This window comes from Anabrus simplex, chromosome 1 (genome assembly GCF_040414725.1).
Source record: "Anabrus simplex isolate iqAnaSimp1 chromosome 1, ASM4041472v1, whole genome shotgun sequence".
NCBI lineage: Eukaryota > Metazoa > Arthropoda > Insecta > Orthoptera > Tettigoniidae > Anabrus > Anabrus simplex.
Window position 1 is genome coordinate 317,812,677 of NC_090265.1, and position 22,851 is coordinate 317,835,527.

At 36.0% G+C, this 22,851-nt stretch overlaps 1 protein-coding gene across 1 annotated transcript in view; it reads left to right on the forward strand.

Annotated features, from left to right (window-relative positions):
- Sos (Son of sevenless) overlaps window positions 1-22,851 on the forward strand; it is a 765,665-nt gene that overhangs the window by 170,015 nt on the left and 572,799 nt on the right. Inside the window, exon 5 of the mRNA XM_067134824.2 lies at window positions 16,505-16,711. Coding sequence (XP_066990925.2) covers window positions 16,505-16,711 — 207 coding nt within the window. The remainder of the gene's footprint in view (window positions 1-16,504; window positions 16,712-22,851) is intronic.

A 22,851-nucleotide genomic window follows, 5' to 3' on the forward strand; every position in this document is an offset into this window, starting at 1 on the left:
GTCCAGTACACTACTACTGTTTATTCATTACAGTTTATCAAAGTTGGAGGGGAAGGTGCATCAGGTTGGGTTACCTCTAGCAAGCAAAACTGGTCTACTCAACGTTGACTGCTGTGAAAGTTACCGTCATGCTGTTCGATCTTTGCTCATCGTAACGCGTATGTAACGCCAGGCCCCGCGCTCATTGAGAACGTAAGCATAAACATGACAACTTCGCTGTATTGTGAGCCAGATAGTTCAAGTGTCTCACAGTGAATGCAGAGAGCAATGGCAATGGTCACAAACCAGAATATGGTGGTAGTCATTATGTGTCTGTTTTGTGTGATTGAAATACTTCGTGCCCAGCTACTGATCTCTCCCCCGTACTGTACCCCATTCTTGTATGTTGCTGTGTAATCTCTCAAACATACGTCTTTGAGGTTGCCAAATCGACGCTGGTGTTCTCTCCTATCAGCACTTGGTAGGTCACAGCTCAAATCGGCATGTCACAAAGTATGGCATGGCATATTTCACATGAGAATGGACTCTACCCATTTCATTTACAACCTATACAAACACTTCAGTCTGGGGTTGAATGGCTTTATTTCTCTCAGTAGCTCCTAGATATATTTTGTGATGAGCTCGACTTTCTTAGCCACGTTGGACGAATCACAATCCACGAGGGATAGCGTAAGATATGTCTATAAGACACGCATATGGGCTCTGGAGAACCCTCATTCTGTGCGATATGTAGAGCTAGGAATTTTAGTTGCAAATATTTGTGTGAAAGAGGTGCAATAATTTAGTTTGAAAATATTGAAAAAAAGGTGCAAATTTAAAATGTAATCATTCGTTACGAACTGTACCAAAATCAATAATATTACATAGTAGGGCAAAATTTCACACATGCAGTATATTAAAAAGGCTGCCCAAAAATAGCCCCTTAAACAATGTATTAAAGTCGCTCTTCCAGAAACTTTTTTTTTAAAATTAGTAAAGCTGTACCTCCGCTATACATCGAATAGGAACATCGCACGTCAGCAGACGTAAGAGATGCATATTTTGTTTGTAGTTGGTAATGTAGATCTTTGTTGCTAAATTCTCAACATCAGGGTTTATGACTAAGATCTGTTCCAGCTTATGCTTTCCAGTACCGTCCAGTATTTCCTTCCTATACATGAGAACAACCAATTGCTGAGGACACTGCTTCTCTAATTTTGTACCTGCAGTTGTCAGGAAAGAGTGACAGTGCACAGTATAAGTTCATCTAGTAATTTCCATTTCGGTGCTAGCTCGTCGTCCTTTGTCACAGCTGAGGAATCAGTTGGTAAAGCATCAAAATAATCACATGTAACTTTACAATGGTTAAAGATAAACCTTGCAGCCTTCAACCCAGTACTCCATCTAGTGAGAACTGAGGAAGGTGGAAGAGGAAGTCTTGTAAGTTCAACATAAATATTGTATGCTAGCAAGAGCTTTTCTTCAGAATTGTGAAATGCGAGACAGATACATTTGCATATGAATATTTATGCTGAGCTGAGTAGCTCAGGCAGAAGAACACTAGCCTTCTGAGCCTAACTTGGCAGGTTCGATCCTGCCTCAGTCCGGTAATATTTGAAAGTGGTCAGATATACCAGTCTCGTGTCGGTAGATTTACTGGCACATAAAAGAACTCATGCAGGGCCAATAATCATAATAATATGATAATATTTTTATTTATAAATTATTATTATTATTATTATTATTATTATTATTATTCCGAGGATACCGTGGTGGACAGAGGTGAAAGAAGGTGTGGGCATGCATGGGTCTATCTAAGACAGTCAAAAAATTAATTAAGACTTTAAAATTAGCTTTATATTTCTTTTCTCAGTTATCTTTTTTTTTTTTTTTTCTAAGACAAACTTTATAATTTAGGTACAAAAATTCATAAGATAGGGTAACAATATTAGAATATCGAATAACAACTTTGAGCTTGAAGCTCCCTAATTATATATTCTCCTTGAGCGTTGCGGCTCCTTTCAAAAACCAGTCAAGGAGACCAACCTCCCAATTTCTTTTACAGGGTATTCAAAATAGGCTATACAATGTTTTAAGAACCCCTTTTGTTCCACAAAATTATCTAGGAGACTACTCTCCAAACATTATACCACACCAGGGTTCTAAAGGCACTATTTAACCATTGCTCTGTTACAATTTTACACTTGGAAACCTAGTTCCAAAAAGGTCCAGGCCTATCAAAGGCACAACCTACATTTTACAATACAACCACTATTCACTGTCTTAGACACTCAACAGTCTAACCTCTTAACATAAAAGAATGAAATTGAATTTTACAGGGGTATCGAATATCCATTCTACCAGGCCTTTAAGGAAAACAACAGGTTAAAGTTACTGGCCCAAAAATAAAAATGATGTGGAGGCGGACACTTGCACTCCTTGAAATTTGCAATTAAAAGATTAAAACCCTATTTGGGCTTCTGGCCCGAAGTTACAGAAGCTAAGCCGAAACTCCCAAGGTGACTAGATGGAGAGAATATTTAAATTACAAAAGATTTCGAATTGAAACAGGTTACAAAATCATAGTCGCCTCAAAATCAAGTTGATAGGGAACGCGAGAGGGCATCACACTCTCTATTCCCTCATTTTGGCTAAGTTCTATTGACTTGTTTGAAAGTTACATTTTAGAAAATCAAAGTTACCTTAGTAGAGATTGTAAACCTTCACCTTGAGATAGCTTTCAAAGACTATCACTTAGAACTGTTATTACCTTTGAGCTGGTGGATTACTCTGCGATGGACGAGTTTCCCCGCCTCCTTTATAAACACACACACTAGACTGGAGCAATGAATAAGACCCCTCGGGTCGAAAAATGTGCCAACTTTTATACCCGAGTGGAAGGTTCTAGAGAGCTCTGGGCTAAGGCCCGATACACTCCCAATTCTTATTGGGTAATTAAATACGTTCGTTAATCTAGCACAGCTCCTTCTTGGTGTTTGGACATTTTTTCTGCCATTGTATTTTGTTCTTGATTTTTTGTTAAATTATCTTTTCATAAATCTACATGCAATGACACAGTAATACCATTCCTCTGCAGTTCTCACAAAGTGCCTTTTTTTTCCTTTTTAAAGATAGGTACATAAATTGCACTTGTCTAATCATCGGGAATCTCTCCGTCAGTCCAGACTTTCTTCATTATTCTCTACAGCCACTGTATTCCAATAGGTCCTGCAGCTTTAATTATTTTCACTGTGATGTCATCTATTCCAGGAGCTTTGCCATTTTTCATTTGTAGTACAGTTTTTTCTACATTTGGCATTTGTGGATCTTCTCTTCCTATTCCATCTGATAATTTATACGTCCCTTCCACTGTAATTGTGATATTTCTTTTATCTTCATCTATTTCTTTGGGTTCATTTGTTTCATTGTGTCGTTCATAAAGATTTTGGAAATATTCTTTCCATATTTTCAAAACTTATTTTTCTTCCAACACAGGTTTTCCATCATTGCTGATGACTTTTAATGTATTTTCATTTTGCTTCCTTCTGTTACCTAATGTGCAGTATAATATTTTCTTGTCATTTTTATCATTTTATTCTATCTGTTTTGTGAATTTTTCCCAGGACTTCTTTTTAGCCAATGTCGTTTCAATTTGTCCCTATTTTGTTCCGTTCTGTTTGTGGACCATTCTCTCCATGCATTATTCTTCTTCTTGACTGCTTCTGCATTCTCTCATTTCCCCATGGAGTTTCTTTGTGTCTGACGTTTGTTGTTGGCCTTCCACATGTTTCTTCTGCTGCTTTGACTAAAGCCTGTTTGAACCTTCTCCATTCTTCAGTTTACAGCATTTGATTCTTGCCTCTCTTTTCCCCCCACATTTACCCTTCCTGAATTTCACCAATGTCACCACCAATAGTCTGTGATCACCATCAAGATTAATGCTTGGTATCACTTCCACGTCTGTCAAGCATCTTCTGATTTCTTCTGTTATTATGGATTTCTGTTGTAAGTTCCAACTGTATCTGGTAAACCTGTGACTATCTCTTCTTATATCATCCATTACCAATGATCCATTTATTTCTCACACGTGTAATAATATCTCCCCATCGTCATTTCTGTGATCTTTTCCGTGGCTTCCTTTAACTGTTTAAAGCACGACTGCTGCTATTGTAATATTTAAGAGCATCAACCTAATATTTTTATTCTGAGCAAGTAAGGCCTAGTTATGTCAATTTGGAATCTCATAAGAACTTTACAGTTCACTGTGCCTGACATGCATTTCCTCATGTCAGTAAGTTTTATGGTTTATCCTCCAATACTCGGGAGGCTAATTGCAGTTGTTACCCACTGGGCGACGGGGTCATCACATACCTTGTTGTTGTTGTTGTTGTTGTTGTTATTATTGTTATTGTTATTATTATTATTATTATTATTATTATTATTATTATTATTATTATTATTATTATTTCATTTCAACTGTTTCTTTTGAGCTTTAATGTTGACCAAGTATTCCTTCATTCGTAGACGGTGTTGCTCCTTTTGCTCTTTTGTCCATGCCTTTCCAGTTTTCAGCTTTGGTTGGAAACTCTGATGTTCTTGTAGTTTTTTTCTTAAGTGGGTCACACTCCTGGATATCTTCAGATGACATCTCAGTCTCATACAGATCTTTTTGTACCTCACTGAACCATGCTCCCTTTGCCTTTTTCTTTTGAAGGAAAGTGAAAATGCTGTTGGTTAACTGTGTTGACTTCATTCGGGCCATGTGTCCATAAAAAGTAATCCTCCCTTTCCACATCACGTCGGTTATTTTCACCACATGCAAGTACAATTCCTGGTCGTGCCATCTCCTAAACTCGCCATTGTCTTTGAAAAATCTTCCTTTCTTTAGCCTTCAATTTCTCCATCATGCCTTTTTTGTTCATTACAAGACATTCCGTTGCATATAGAGCCTCTGGCCGGATGACAATGCAATAGTGTTTTAATTTTTGCATTCAGAGATATAGATCTTTTGTTATAGACATTTTTAGTCAGATGGTAAGCCATTTCAATTTTATTCATGCGTGATGCAAGGGCTTCTTTTTCCGGACATGTTAGTGCGCCGTTTCCCGAGTCCAAGTCTCTTGGCGTCCAAGAAAAAACCACATGTTAAATCTTACTATCATTTATTCAAGAGATAAATATGATGGATAAATTAAATATATGATTTGCTTGAAGTTTGAAATTATTGACAAAATTGGAATATTATTTTTTAAATTATTTGTTCAACAGTATCTTTTTTTATCATAGAAATTGTCACAATATTCATTGAAAAAGGTAGTTAATTCAGCTTAGCCTTAACGTTTCATTTTAAAATTACATGGATCATATTTTACAAGTCAGCATGAATTGGCTTGATAAACGAGATTAATTCTTCTTAATAAAAATGTCTCTCACTTATTCATGAACTAGCTTCCTGGTATTACGAACAATTGTTTTGATCTGTCTTAATAAATTAGACGCATACAGAATAAGATTAGTTTCAATCCTGTGTAGTATTCATTGGCTACATATCATTTAATATTTTCTAAATTATAATATAATCATCAACGTATTCAATATCTGCTTTGGAAATGAGTGAGACTGCCCTAAATAGTTACGGCAGCTTCATAATTAAATTGCAACTCTAGTCTATTATCTTATAAAATTCAATCAATCTTGTATAGGTTTGTAGGGAATACCATGGATGAAAATTCTAAGTCCTTATTAGTCATAAGATATTATTAAGAAGACATTAAAGACTATATATTTCACTAATAACTTGTTATATTAGCTACAATCACCTTAAGCTACGTAAACAATATGAATTTATCATTGAAATTGCCATGTGATTGACATTCATGGATTATTGGATTTATTTTTGATGACCAATACCTATCAGTAGCTCGTAAGTTCCATATCATGTTGCCGTTTGCCATGTGATATGGATTATTTATTACGTAAACGTAGTTATTACCACAAAATCTACCATTGATCCCCACCTGCGCTACTAAACTACTCTTTATTCATTAATATATAAATCCTTCCTCATATTTCTTCACATTTAACATAATTCATCAATTCTTTCCTTCATATAACAATATTCTACCATTTCACACTACCTCATATTTCTCTTTATATATTTTTACTGCACCACATGTCAGTATTTCTTATTTATTTCAAAGTAACGCATGATTCAATTCACTTCTCATAAAACCAAAATATCATTTAACGGATCAACATCTATCTCCTCATTTCTACCAATATGTATTTTATTTACACATATGCATCCATATTTAACCTCTTCTGATTTACTACTGTGAACTTGATATCCTACAACTCAATATTATTATCTAACACATTCTGTTCTCATCATATATTCCTATTAATGGCACCTGAAGAAAACGGCTGAAAAACTGAAGTCTAGAAACAACATACTTCAGAAACTGTGTTGCACTACATGGGGTTCGTCAGCTGACACTTTACGCACCACCGCCCTCAGTTTGGTCTACTCAACAGCTGAGTACTGTTCTCCAGTGTGGCTCAGTAGCAGGTATACCAAACTTGTCAATGCCCAATTGAATCAGGCAATGAGAATTGTATCTGGCACAGTAAAACCAACACCTACATTCTGGTTACTAGCACTGAGTCACATTCCACCAGCGGAACTTAAACGAAAACACGCCTTACTCCGGGAGTATAAGAAGATAAATGCAAACGACCAGCTACCAATACACCAGGACATCATTGCTGCTGAAGCCAGGCGTCTACGTTCGCGGAACCCCTCCATCTGGACAGCGAGACACCTGGTGAACAATAATTTCAACCTCTTGCAAACCTGGAAGGATGAATTAGTAAAAAACATTCCATGTCAGTTGCAAGACATCACAACACCACCAAGTGGCTTTCACCTACCCTGGAAAACATGGTCAACACTGAACAGGATAAGAACAAACCATGGCAGATGTGCAGATCTTCTCTACAAGTGGGGACATATACCTTCGCCAGAATGCAGTTGTGGTGCTCCCAGACAGACCATACGGCACATAGTGAATGACTGCCCGACATATTCCTATAGTGGCAACTTCAGTGACTTTGTGGAAGCAGGTCCAGTTGTAATAGACTTTATTAACAACTTGAAAGTCAAACTGTAAATAATGTAAATACGTATTTTTTTTCTCACTAATATTGATATGTATAGCCAAACGCTAAATAAATAAATTAATGGCAAGGTTTGTTATGATTGACTGAATATCGCTGACGTAACTTTATACTGTTATGTGGTCATTTCCTGATCTTAACAAACTTTATTCATGCTGAAGACTACTTATCACCTTCCTAAATACGTCACTTTTCGGATCACTTGCGAGGAAATACACGATATTGAATTATATTATGAAGATATAACGACCTATTCCCTTCCAAATAAATATACTCAATCTACATTCTACAAAGAAAGTATAAAACTCACTTGATAATATTCTGACAACTTGGGAAATGAGCTCTCATCTGCCCGTTATGTCGGCTGGTCTTCTCTGGTCATCAGTCCCATTCTCGATTTACAGATCCATTACGTCGGTTTCTTGCGCATTCAGGAAACACACATTCAAAGACAATATTAACAAAAACATTTTGTCAGATGCAAAGCCTTTGTGGAGCACTGTCTTGTTTTATGTTGGCTTATATAACATGTATATTGCGCCGTCCCCGGCTCCCTGAGAGGACGCATAATATCCAGGCTAGCTTAGTTACGATCCTTCCAACTAACTTAATTCTATCATTTGGGCTATGAGTTCCGAATATGAGAAAGACATACCATATGGAGCCAAAGAAATTTTAAATTACACATAGAAACAACTCTCATACGTTGCTTATTGAATTTCTTACGCTACCAAGATGTTGTAACATTCATCCACTTAAATCTAAGTCTCTACACTACGAAACACATTGAAAGAACTGTTTAAATTTTTACATATCTTGTTTATTATATACTTGTTTCAATCCAAAGGTCGAACGTTATGCTATCCTCCCTAAGAATTTCTAATAGAGGAAACTGCATGATCATCTGACTATTTCGTCCATTTCTAGCAAAAAAATGGCCTTAATTTCTTAAATCTATCTATTTCTTCTACCCGAACGTATAGTCAATCATTTTACCTCCTCTTTTAGCCTCTCTCCATATCAACTTTTCAATCAATACATCCACATTTCTGCGTAAGGAGAAATCGAAGAAATGTCAGTATCGGGTAAAAATATATGCAAGCGACGTTCATCTAGAATCTGCCGGTAATTGACACGTCCGGCACCCACTATGCATTATGAAAGAAATGCTACTTGAGTTAGTCATCTTTAAAATGAATCTGTTGAAATCTATTGCACTAAGTGCTTAAATCTTGACTGACCCAAAAATCAAGGACAGAATGTAATATACGGCAAATTATTGCAGTCCGTATAACCAATTATTCAGCTGAACATTACTATAATTCAGCTCGCAATTAATAATTAAAAAATATAAGTTCAAAGATGTCAAACTCCCTATCTTAGACTTTAAAGAACTGATTAAATCGAAATAAAGTAAAATAAATAAATAATAAACTGAAGCAATTAAGTTAAATATGTTTGGGTAATTAAAACTTGTATGGATAATTAAAATATATTGGGGTAACTAAAACTTATTTGGGTAATTAAAATATATTGGGGTAACTAAAACTTATTTGGGTGCACCCTAGCAAGAAAAATATTTACAACATGATACCTTACAAGCTAAAGTGTAGATTGAGGGTGGTTTCAAGATATTCAGGACGCATTTTAGGCCTAAAACCATATCTCATGAATTGGAATTCTTCTGTTGCCTATGAAGTCTTTGAGTGAACTGTTGGCTCTCACTCGGAGCTCATATTAATTTGTTAACATATAATTATTCCTATCTTTCACATAACATATCAATAAATACCTATAAATGTTACCTTGGGAGGATAGTCCCTAATATTTCTACAAATAACTGGTTTACAATTCAGAATATTCATGCTTCTTATTTCTCTTCTTCTGCGTGAATATTGATAAGTCCACTTTCAAATTAATGTAATTTTTATAAATGGTTCAATAAGTACCAGTAAGTTCCACATACCATTCTAAGATCTGAATCTTCTCATCATTTTAAGTTGAACATACGTGCGACATTATATATTCTAACGACTACTCTACTAGTTTCATCGGAAATATACTGGCTAATACGGTCTACATAGTGCGAAGACTCGACCATCAAATACAATTTCTAGATTTTCAGTTAGTCATCAGTGATAGGATGTTGCCTAAGAAGTTACTACATTTCCTTTCGCCTGAGAATAGATCAGAATTAGAAAACATCTGTGACAGAGTGCATGTGTTTAGTTCATCCTCCTAACTGAGACTTCATTGGTACTACCAAGTATGTACGCTAACCAACAGGTGCCATTCCAATCCTACTTGAACTTTTTATGCTTGCTCGTAAGAGAAATAGTACATATAAATGCTACATATTCATTTCCACTCAATAAAAACTCAACTTGAAACCATTAAGTCCACTACTACGTCACCGTGCTCGTATTCGCGAAGAATCAATAACTACCACCATTCTAAATTATCAATCTCATATCAACTTCTCTTAAAATAATCGTTATTATGCTTCCAAACCTATATTCTGTCTCCTTTACTAAGTACGTGTCCACTTAATTCAATCGTGGCCTTTATTATTTTACTCACGGTTCATGGACATATCTCGCGACATTATGACCTTAATTCCGTCATAACCTTAAATTATTGTAAACACGTCTGTCTATTTAGCAAGCATATCCTACTGCTGGTTCCTAACTTGACATTCTTTGGTCATAACCAACGTACACGCATACCTAAGTCTCTTTTTGACATAGCATATAATTCACTGTCACCTTAACAAACTCAGTATTTCACACTACATGGATCACATCTCGAACGTAGGCTTTCTTCACTGATTGACTACCTATCTATGGATTTGTCATTCATATACGAAGATTACCTATCCACCTTTGCTCTAATTTGATATACCACTTTCGTCGCTTCATTATTTCGCACAGAACAAATTAACAAATCATATTACACTTACATATGAATATAAAACATTACTACACTAATTTAAAAGTAAGACTTATCTGAATTCAGCAGCTCCAGTCGTCGGCATATGTCCAGCTGACAGGACACACGTATACGCCTCCTTTTACTTCCCTAGGTGAATGGGAAATACTGGCATAATTCTCCTCTGGGCTTAGTCATCTCTCGGCAGGCAACGTCATCCGACGGCACCCATTTGGGCAGTCTGGCCTATCATCTTCTTAGAACATCTTGCTCATCTCTGGAATAGTTGGAATAGCATAGCAAACAGTATCAATTAGCGTTGCCATCATGAACAGCTGTGATAATCTGTCTAATGCGAAAGATTGTTTCTTTTGAAAGAGTTGATCTACTTGACAAATAATCTTCTTGGGGTAGTATAATTCTATAATTTGAAATGAACAGATTTCTCTCCTTTATCTTTCCAGGAGTTATTATAGGATCCCCACTTCTGTAATTCTTTAACTTGGGTGATATCGAGTAATACGTCAGCAGAGACTGCTGTGACGTAAGCTTGTCGTAATTTACTCTCGACTTTCCACGTATCTTAAAGTTCGCGGAACGAAATTAATAATCTTCTGCTTGATTTGCGACGCAGCTTCCACTAAGTCCGTTCTTTATTTCCGCTGAAACGATCTCTTGTCGATACCTTCTTTAAACTCTGGCGTAGTTGCTTTCCGTCTTCGACTCTGATTTAGAAGTAGCAATACAATCTCGTTTTTTTTTTTTTTTTTTTTTTAATAATTGTTAGTAACAATCTTCACATTCGTTCTTTTTCACTGCCTTCTGGATCTAAATTCCTTTCTCTAGCGCCTGAGGTGAATACTTTTGCTTTCGCTCGCGGTAACATAAGATATTTTGACGTTAATTATTCTCGGAGACCTGGACTCCATCTTTGTCCTTCTTACGGACGGAACTTCTTATAACAGTGAAATGGCACAATATGTAAGTTATTATACAGACTACCAAAATGTCTGATATGACTTTATCTCCTTAAATTCAATGGTATTTTTAATATGATTGCGTTTTCGAAATATGCTTCCTAACAAAACTTTTTTTAAAAATTTATAAAAGTCTGGTCCGTTCAATAGCTTCTTCTTTTCCCTTTTTCCGTTCTAAATGAATTCTAGTATTCTATTTAACCTGTTTTCAGTCTTAAATATTAAATTACACTTGTATGATTTGTGTGGATGTATATAATTGCTGTTCCTTTGATTTTCTTCAGATTAATTTGTCGTTTGACTTCCAAATAACTCTTCTCTTCTTGAAATTGTATCTGCAGTTTTCTTTTGCCTGTCTTCTCAATATCAATTCTCTCTTGTTCTCAGTGTTAGTGCTAACAGTTTTAAAATATACATTTTGTCTCGGTCTCTACCACTATGATTCGAATTGCACCTGTATCATATAACTTTTATTTTTCTGACGACTAAATGCGTACTATTTAATTTCATTTGTGGTAAATAGTAACATCTTGACTCTGTGTATTAGCAATCAGGACAATGGAACGGCACATTAGGTTCTATCCATTTACCAAGATACTTAAAATTTTTCAACCCGCTTGACTTTTCCGTGAGTCCCGTCTAGCTCACTTGGCGCAAGTTAGATATTTGTAATGAATTTTGTTTTCTCAGAGGAGATCTGGAGGCCCGCTTTTGCGGCTTGTGTTTGAAGCTGGTTGGTCTGCTTCGTGGCCACATCCAAGGAATCGGCTAAATCTGCAAGATCGTCTGCAAATGCTAGGCAGTCATTTGAAAGGTTCTTGTTCTTGTGGTCTAGTCTGACTCCTCTTTCGACTTCATAACTAATTTCTCTGCGCCATTCATGGATCACGTTCTCAAGAACGCAGTTGAACAACAGAGGTGAGAGACCATCTCCCTGCCTAACTCCTGTCCATATTTCAAAGACATCTGAAGTCTCTCCTCTGAACTTCACTTTTGAGATGGTGTTGGTGAGAGTCTGTTGGATGATTGCTCTTGTTTTACCGTCCAAGCCAAATTCCTTTAAGATCTGAATTAGTTCTGTCAATTGAATTATAGATCTTGGTCTGGTGCATCTTCTACTTGTAGGCCCAGTTCTTTAAGATCTTTCTTGACATTTTTGGTTTTGAGTCAAATATACTGAAGATATGCTTCGTCCATCGAGAGTCGATCATCAGTTGTATATGACCGTAGAAGCGAACTCTGCCTTTATGCATTGTGTCCGTGAGCTTCTCTATCTTGGAGAATACTTCTTGCCTGGATTTTCTAATGTAGATGCCATTTTTGTAGTTCGGACTAAGTATGGTGTGTAGGATCTTCCTTTCTTTCCTCTCTAAATGTGCAAGCAAACATTTCTCGGGCAGGATAAGTCATTCAGATTCATACAGCGATACTGGTTTGATGACAGTGTTGTAGTGACGAATTTTTGTGTTCAGGGAAAAGCACTTTTTGTTGTATATGTTGCGGGTGGTTTGGAAAGTGACTTCCATTTTCTTGATTCTTGCTGCTATGGCCTCTTTGTCAAGTCCATTTTGCTGAATCCATTCCCCAAGGTATTTAAATTTACTAACACGGTTTATCATTCCATATTTGGTGTTTAGTTGTGCCGTATCATCTTTGATATTTGACATTATTTCTGTCTTTTGAAAGGAAATTTGTAGACCTGTTTGTTCTGCTACTTCCTTCAACACATTGATCTGTTCTATTGCACTTTGAAAATTTTCTGTCATAAGGGCTATATCATCAGCGAACGCTAAGCAATCTATTTCCACTCCATTTTCTTTGTCCCAATCCTTACGGGTTTGTAAAGGTTTCTTTCTTTTAACATCTTTCGCCACTCGTGTATTACCTTCTCGAGTACGTAGTCGGACAAAAGAGGTGACAGCCCATCTCCTTGTCAAACGCCTGTCTTGATCTCAAAGGGTTTAGAGAGACATCCTTGGAATTTTACTTTGGATTTGGTATTAGTTAGTGTTGCCCTTATTATCGCCAGCAGTTTCTTATCGAATCCCATTTCTGCAAGGATGTTAAGCAACACATCACGGTCGATGGAGTCGTATGCATTCCTGAAGTCTACAAATGTAGATACATAGGTTCGACCTCTCAGCATATGGTATCTTATTATGGTTTTTAGGTTAAGTATTTGTTCTGCACTTGATCGACCTTTCCGAAAACCTGCTTGGTATTCCCCGAGTTTGTGTTCAACTTGCTGTTCTAGTCTTTCAAGGATGGATGGTGACAGAATCTTGTAGGCTACTGACAGAAGAGAAGTTCCATGGTAATTGTTCACATCTCTTATATTTCCTTTCTTGTGTAAAGGATGGATCAAGGCTAGCTTCCAGTCCTCTAGTAGTTGTTCTTTTTCCCATATATCTACAATGGTTTGGTGTAGGATGTCAATGGCTTCTTCCGGGGCATGTTTCCACAGTTCCGCAATCATGGAGTCTTCACCAGGAGCCTTGTTTTTGTTATCATTATTGTTGTTGTTGTTGTTCTTTCCGATGAGGCCTGCTAAGGACCACGTGCCAATTTAAATTCAATTCTTCATACATTGTTTTCTCTTCCGTTCCTTCCAATATTCTTTCATCTTTTCACTATGCTGTTTCTTTCTGTCCTTAGACCACTCCGCACCAGGTTCCTTGTTCAATGTTCCTTGGAATCTTCCCATACTTACTACCCTCTTTCCAAAAATTTCTCTGTCCATAGTTTCTTCTTCTCTTATATTATTTCTTTCTAAATCATTCTTCACTTCTTGAATCTAGCTAGTTGTTGCCTTTTTGTCCCAAAGGTACTTGAAAATTCCTTTTGTTAATCTGGAATCATCCATTCTGTAAATATGTCCCAAAAATTGCAATCTCATTTTTCTTATGGTTTCTGTTATGTTTTCTATGTTCCTGTACATTTCTTCATTAGATATTAATTTCAAATTCTTTTTACAGGGCTTAAGATTTTTCTCGTGATTCTCCATTCCAGTACGGTACCTCAAGTTTGTTTAATCTATAGTTTAGTACCATGCATTCACTTGCATATATGCATTCCGGTTTCAGTTATTATTATTATTATTATTATTATTATTATTATTGGCCACATTGGACCACTTGAGTCTTCCATGTACACTTTTTCTTTGAAGGTTGTACAGTTTGATTCTTCTTATCTGCCCAGTACTTTTTCATTTGTTCTGATCGCAGTGTTCTTAATTCATCTGTAATCTATACAGGCCTTCTGTGCATCATTTCAGTTGAAAATTTGTGATTCTTAAGAAGGGTGGTAATTTTATTCTTGTTCTCTGCATCTGTAATTTTGAGTCAACTGTCTGGAGATCCTCTTGAATTTCTTTGATCCAATGCCCTCCTGCTTTCTTTCGGAGATTTCTCATCACTAGTTGTCATAAAATCCTGTTTTCTGGTAATTGTAAGATGTGAAAGAAATAAGAGATTCTTTTCTTCTTCATTGTGCTGGTAACTGGGTCAATCTCTCAATAGACAGTTTCATTGGGGAGGATTCTCCAGACTCCTTCAACCTGGTACATTTTATTTATGCAAGTTCTAATAATTCTTCTTTCAGTTTTGAGTAGCTGATCAGTTCTTCTTTCATTTTTAATTTGGAACAAGGTTTCACAACCATAAGTGGCTTCGGGCAAAGTTACAGTTTTGTAGTGTTGGATCTTAGTGTCCATTGACAAGCATTTTTTGTTGTAAGTTGACCTGGTTAGAAATTGTGTTTTGTTTTTCATTTTTTTGGTTCTATTTATCCATGTTGCTTTCTCACTTAATTTGTGCATAATGATTTCTCCAAGGTATTTAAATTGTAGGACTATGTTAATTTTTTGATCATTCTGATGACTTCGTTTATATAAAGGGGTTTCATTGGCATAATCTCAGTTTTCTCAAAGGATATTTGTAATCCTATTTTTAATGCAATTTTCTGGAGACTGGTGATCTGAGCACACACTTCTTCCATGCCAAGGGCTAAGAGAGCTAAAGAGCCAAAAACCGAGCTCGATAGCTGCAGTCGCTAAAGTGCGGCCAGTGTCCAGTATTCGGGAGATAGTGGGTATGAACCCACTGTTGGCAGCCCTGTTTTTCCGTGGTTTCCCATTTTCACACCAGGCAAAAGCTGGGGCTGTACCTTAATTAAGGCCACGGCCGCTTTCTTCCCACTCCTAGCCCTTTCCTGTCCCATTGTCACCATAAGACCTATCTGCGTCGGTGCGACGTAAAGCAAAAAAGAAAAAAAAGAAAAAGAAAAAAAAGGAGCTAAATCATCCGCAAACCCTATGCAATTTGTCCTTATTGGGGGTTTTGCTCCAGTTTTGATTTTAGGTGGGTTTTCTTTTTGCCAAATTTTCAAGATGTAATCTAGAGTGACATTGAAGAGCAATGGGGATAATCCATCACCTTGTCTGAGGCCTGTATTTATTGTAAAAGCATTTGACATTTCTCCCCTGAACTTTACTTTTGAAATTGTGTTGGTTAAAGATAGTTTAATAATTTTTGTTAATTTAGGATGAAGGCCATATGATCTGAGGAGTTTTAAAAGAGTAGGTCTGTGAATACTATCATAAGCCTTTTTGACATCTATGAATGAAATAAACAGTTGTTTATTTCTGTATTTGTAATATTCCGTTACTAGTTTCAGGCTGAGAATTTGGTCTGGGCAACTGTATGGGCGAAATCCTCCTTGGTATTCTCCAGGTTGTGGTTCCAGAATGTTTTTTATTCTATTGTAAATTATGCAGGAGAAAATTTTGTTAGTGCAGTCCAAAAGGGTTATTCCTCTGTAATTGTCTGGATTAGTTTTATCTCCTTTTTTGAATAATGGATGGATTACACCTGAGGTCCAGTGTTCTGGGATTTTCTCTGTGATCCACATTTTTGACTAGATGCTGATGTAAATTTATGATTGCTGGTTTCCCTGCATTTTTCCAGATTTCTGCAAAGACTAGGTCTTCACCACATGCCTTATTATATTTTAGTTCCTTAATTGCAAATTCTACCTCATTGATAGTTGGAGGATTTATTAGATCTGGGGTGGTTGGAATGGGTGTGTCAGTCAGTCACGGACAAGGCCTTCCTAAAAAAAAAAACCACGTTGTTATATTTAAGAATACACAAGATTATTCATCTTGGTAAATAGACTTCCATCATTTGGTCTGCAAGCCTCTTGGAGTGAGCTAAGACCTCCAGAATTCTGTATGTACTACCACTTCTACCTTTTTAATTTGTCAAAATAAATGCCATTTGTGTTGAATGTGTGTGTGCATTACTGTATGTAGAGAATTCATTGAAATCCTTGGTGTTCTCATTAGTTAATCTATTGTTTGAAAAAAAATAGATAATATTTATGCTGTAATTTTATAGTAATTTCTGCATACTCCATTTTAAATGGTGTTTTGTTTTCTATAACAGGTGCTCATGGATATGTTTTACCAAGATGATGATGTTTCATCCGGTGCCATAGAAGATACAGATCCTGTGACTCCGCGAACTTCCCTAACATATGAGGAAGTTGTGAAGGATCTCATCCATGACGAAAAACAGTACCTGCGCGATTTGCACATGATCATCAAAGTGTTCCGTGAGGAAATTGCCAAGCTAGTGCTTGTAGATAGTAAGGTATGGTGTGATTTTTTTTTTTTTTTCAACTTAGTCACTGTGTTTGTATTAGAGAATATGGTGTGTTTGATTCAGTAACATTAGAAACTTGAATTCCCTTGATCTTCAAAGGCAGATCTGATTTCACTTATCTATATTCCTTTGTTTCTTTGTTTTATGATTTACCATTGCATATATGCAAATTATTACGACAGGCTGTGCTCAGCCTGACACATCAGTTGTTAATGAGGGTTTGATATTTTATAAAAGTTCTTTGCAGGTACACTTTTCTCAGAAACAATTGAACCTTTGATATAATGTTTGTGAAATCTGTTAGGTTTTTACCTATATGGGAAGTGAATCATTTTTGGATAATTATTAAGTCTGATAAAGTATTAAATGTGAGAAACATACAATAGCATTGTGTCTCAATTCTTATTTTGAGTGATTGTCATAGATCCTGCCTATTTTACAAAGAGGTATAGACAACCTCTGTAGAAGAAATCTTGACAGTGTCAACAATATCAAAAGCCTTGAACAACGTGTTATCCTTATAATATATAAATATGGATATTGGCCTGTCAGTCTTTCATTCACATAATAATTACTTGATAGATTGAGCTCGAATTTGGCATACTTGTAGCTGGTACCTTAACGTATAGGCTACTCACTATCATATATGCATCTGATATGTTTGACATATTTGACATGCTCTATTGGTGAAACATATTTAATTCCCTCCATGGGAATTTAGAATTTTCCATACTCACTATCATGCTGCCTCCCAAGTGGGTCATGCAGCAAAAGAAAATGCAAAGTAAGTCAGAGGAAAATGTACGCCTGGGACCCTTAACAGTGGATACACTGCTAAACTATTAGTCCTATTAAAAATGGAGAAAAATGTTCTTCTGTTTTGATGCATGCTTTATTTAGAGCACAATGCAGCTGTGAAAATAAAAATATACATGCCATATCTGATGAAAACCAAAAGAATGGGTAAACTGTTAGTCTTGCAAACAAAAGGAGCATATATACAGGATTTAGAATTACATTTCTTATATAAGTGATCATGTAAATTTTCTTCGTAACTAATGAATTGCCAGAAACTTGCTCTTTTTATGTGTTGAAGGAGCATTTCAAGCAAACCATCAAGGATGCTTACATATCTAGTGCGGAGTTGGAAAATCTGTAGATCAGTGTTGTTAAAATTTCCAAGATGTCCTGAAAATGGACTACATAGTATGGAATAAAGTATTATTTTATGCAAACCATACTTTTTAATACGTCCTGATATCATCTGCTCTTCTGGGACACACAGTAAAATAGTTATCTTTGTATTTACAGCCTGCACAAAAATAGGAAGCTGTTATGCCATAAAATTATGAAATAATAGAAACTACAAGTGATCTTAATGATGTGACGTGTAAATGAAACATCAGTGAAACACTAAGTGGACAATGTGATAGTGGCAAGACATCACTTGAGTTGTAATCTACACGCATTAGGCTGCTGTGCAGTGTAGCGTAGTTGCTAAGAGCAAGCCATTCGCTGTGGTGCGCCAGTCTTACAAGTAGGTTTGAGTCTGGGGAAGGAAAACAGTTATTTTTTATTTTCTTAGTTTTGACTGTCGGTCAATGCATTTAAAGATAAAAATTTCATTGTTCCGTATTGAAATTATTGATGTTAAAAATTAAATAACTGGAAAGGAGGTTCAACCTATTCAATACTCAAAAGAAAGAAACGTAGCAATCACATTTCTATTTAAATGGGACCGGTTTCGACCTTAGTCTAGGTCATCATCAGCCATAAAAAACATGTAAAATGTTTATGAATGTTGGAGGTCAGTTTTTCACTCTGTTAGGCACAAAGACACGACACCACATTCTGTCCTGCATAAAGTCACAACACTACCAATCAACATGCGAAGATCAAAAAGGCTTGAATTCGCAGACGAACAGATCTGTAGTAGAAAGCTCCCGGTGACCAGCGCGGCAAACTCAAGGTCACGCGCTGCGGCCAAACACCAAAGTAGAGTGGAGAACGTTTCGAAGGTCCAGAACCTGTCACGGTTGCGGGAAGCCAAGTACGTATATAAAAATATACGAACGCCAATTAGTACAACCGAATGAGCACCCGTACTCCAGCTAAGATCTTGGTAAACAGTTGATTTGAAAAAACAATTGTAGAGAGAAGAAAAAAATGTAGTAAAAAGCGCAATATCGGAAAACAAATGAAAACTTATATGCACAGTGCGCTATTTTTTAAAAAAGAAAAAATTTTTTTAGGTTATGATTGAAGTAGTCGAAGTTGGCGCAAGATAAAAATTTTTGAAAGAGGAGAATAAATTAAACGAGGAAGAGTGATAGTGAAATAAGAGAAAGAATAAAAGAAATTGAAGTTAGATGGTAATGAGGAAAGATAAGATAGGGAAATGAAGGAGGGGTAGTTTAAGGTGGGTTAGGAGGGTGGGTTATTGGAGGTAGAAAATGTGGGTGGGAACTATGTAAGACATGGAAAATAGAATTGGGGTTTTGGAATTTGGAATTTTTGAGAAGAAGAATTAGGAAGTCAAAAAGGATATTGGGTTTTTCAGAAATGTCGTTTAAATTGAAATTAGGGTTGAAGTACTGGTCAAGGTGGATAAAGCAATTTTCAGTAATGTTTAAGAGGGGGCCTTTGTTAATGATTTTAAGTATGTTTATGTCATTGTCAATACTGGTGAAACTATGTTTGGAGTCTTGTATGTGCTGTCCTATGGCAGAGAATCTGTTGTATTTAATGGCGTTGACATGTTCAGAGTACCTGATATTGAAGTTGCGGCCAGTTTGTCCGACGTAGGAGGAACTGCAGTTGTTGCATTTAAATCTGTATACACCAGATTTAGAAAAAGCATTAGACTTATTTAGAGATTTAGAGTTGTGTAAGATATCAAGACTTCTATTGTTAGTTCTAAAAGAAATTTTCATATTATGTTTTTTAAAGATATTAGTTATTTTATAAGCATCCTGAGTAAAAGTGAAGGTGGAAAAAGCAGTTGGTTTTATTGTGTCTTTAGATAAAGTGGTTTTTGGACGGTGTTTGAATTTGTTGATGATGCGGTTAATGAAGGAGTTGTTAAAGCCATTAAATTTAGCAATGTTGCGGATGGTGTTTAATTCATTATTTAAATCTTTTTTGGACATAGGGGTGTTGAAGGTACGAAAAATTAAGCTGTTATAAGTAGCACGTTTATGAGCTTGGGGGTGCGAAGAATCTTGTCTTATTGTAGTTGCTGTTTGGGTTGGTTTTCTGAAAATTTTGTAAGATAAAGAAGAAGGATGTCTAGTAATAGTTAGGTCTAGAAAATTAAGAGTTTGGTTGTGTTCTGATTCGAGGGTGAATTTAATGTTAGAGTCTAAGTTGTTGAGATGAAGAAGTGTAGAGGCTGCGTTGGTTGATTCCTCATTTAATATTACCAATGTGTCGTCGACATATCTCGCCCAAAAGAGGATGTTGGAGAAATTATTATTATTATTAATTCTTGTGTTTTCTAAGAAGTCGAGGTAAATTTCAGCAAGAATGCCAGAAGCAGGTGAGCCCATAGCCAAGCCATCTTGTTGATAAATGGTGTTGTCAAAGGTAAAATAATTGTTGTTGAGAACTAATTTTAAAATAGACATGAAGTCTTGAATTTCAAGTTTACTTAGGTTACTGAATTTGTTTAGGTTGTTGTTTATAATGGGGAATAATTTTGGAATTGGAATACTAGGGTACATGTTGACAATGTCAAAAGAATGGAGAGAAAAATTTGGTTGGATTTCAAAATTTTTTAATTTGTTGATTAGATCAGAAGTGTTTTTGATAGATTTGTTGGATAAAAATCGATAATTTTTTAGTAAAAATGTTTGGATGAATTTAGAAGTGTTGTATAGGGGACTGGGTCTGTAATTGATAATTGGACGGATATCAATTACAGACCCAGTCCCCTATACAACACTTCTAAATTCATCCAAACATTTTTACTAAAAAATTATCGATTTTTATCCAACAAATCTATCAAAAACACTTCTGATCTAATCAACAAATTAAAAAATTTTGAAATCCAACCAAATTTTTCTCTCCATTCTTTTGACATTGTCAACATGTACCCTAGTATTCCAATTCCAAAATTATTCCCCATTATAAACAACAACCTAAACAAATTCAGTAACCTAAGTAAACTTGAAATTCAAGACTTCATGTCTATTTTAAAATTAGTTCTCAACAACAATTATTTTACCTTTGACAACACCATTTATCAACAAGATGGCTTGGCTATGGGCTCACCTGCTTCTGGCATTCTTGCTGAAATTTACCTCGACTTCTTAGAAAACACAAGAATTAATAATAATAATAATAATAATTTCTCCAACATCCTCTTTTGGGCGAGATATGTCGACGACACATTGGTAATATTAAATGAGGAATCAACCAACGCAGCCTCTACACTTCTTCATCTCAACAACTTAGACTCTAACATTAAATTCACCCTCGAATCAGAACACAACCAAACTCTTAATTTTCTAGACCTAACTATTACTAGACATCCTTCTTCTTTATCTTACAAAATTTTCAGAAAACCAACCCAAACAGCAACTACAATAAGACAAGATTCTTCGCACCCCCAAGCTCATAAACGTGCTACTTATAACAGCTTAATTTTTCGTGCCTTCAACACCCCTATGTCCAAAAAAGATTTAAATAATGAATTAAACACCATCCGCAACATTGCTAAATTTAATGGCTTTAACAACTCCTTCATTAACCGCATCATCAACAAATTCAAACACCGTCCAAAAACCACTTTATCTAAAGACACAATAAAACCAACTGCTTTTTCCACCTTCACTTTTACTCAGGATGCTTATAAAATAACTAATAGCTTTAAAAAACATAATATGAAAATTTCTTTTAGAACTAACAATAGAAGTCTTGATATCTTACACAACTCTAAATCTCTAAATAAGTCTAATGCTTTTTCTAAATCTGGTGTATACAGATTTAAATGCAACAACTGCAGTTCCTCCTACGTCGGACAAACTGGCCGCAACTTCAATATCAGGTACTCTGAACATGTCAACGCCATTAAATACAACAGATTCTCTGCCATAGGACAGCACATACAAGACCCCAAACATAGTTTCACCAGTATTGACAATGACATAAACATACTTAAAATCATTAACAAAGGCCCCCTCTTAAACATTACTGAAAATTGCTTTATCCACCTTGACCAGTACTTCAACCCTAATTTCAATTTAAACGACATTTCTGAAAAACCCAATATCCTTTTTGACTTCCTAATTCTTCTTCTCAAAAATTCCAAATTCCAAAACCCCAATTCTATTTTCCATGTCTTACATAGTTCCCACCCACATTTTCTACCTCCAATAACCCACCCTCCTAACCCACCTTAAACTACCCCTCCTTCATTTCCCTATCTTATCTTTCCTCATTACCATCTAACTTCAATTTCTTTTATTCTTTCTCTTATTTCACTATCACTCTTCCTCGTTTAATTTATTCTCCTCTTTCAAAAATTTTTATCTTGCGCCAACTTCGACTACTTCAATCATAACCTAAAAAAATTTTTTCTTTTTTAAAAAATAGCGCACTGTGCATATAAGTTTTCATTTGTTTTCCGATATTGCGCTTTTTACTACATTTTTTTCTTCTCTCTACAATTGTTTTTTCAAATCAACTGTTTACCAAGATCTTAGCTGGAGTACGGGTGCTCATTCGGTTGTACTAATTGGCGTTCGTATATTTTTATATACGTACTTGGCTTCCCGCAACCGTGACAGGTTCTGGACCTTCGAAACGTTCTCCACTCTACTTTGGTGTTTGGCCGCAGCGCGTGACCTTGAGTTTGCCGCGCTGGTCACCGGGAGCTTTCTACTACAGATCTGTTCGTCTGCGAATTCAAGCCTTTTTGATCTTCGCATGTTGATTGGTAGTGTTGTGACTTTATGCAGGACAGAATGTGGTGTCGTGTCTTTGTGCCTAACAGAGTGAAAAACTGACCTCCAACATTCATAAACATTTTACATGTTTTTTATGGCTGATGATGACCTAGACTAAGGTCGAAACCGGTCCCATTTAAATAGAAATGTGATTGCTACGTTTCTTTCTTTTGAGTATTG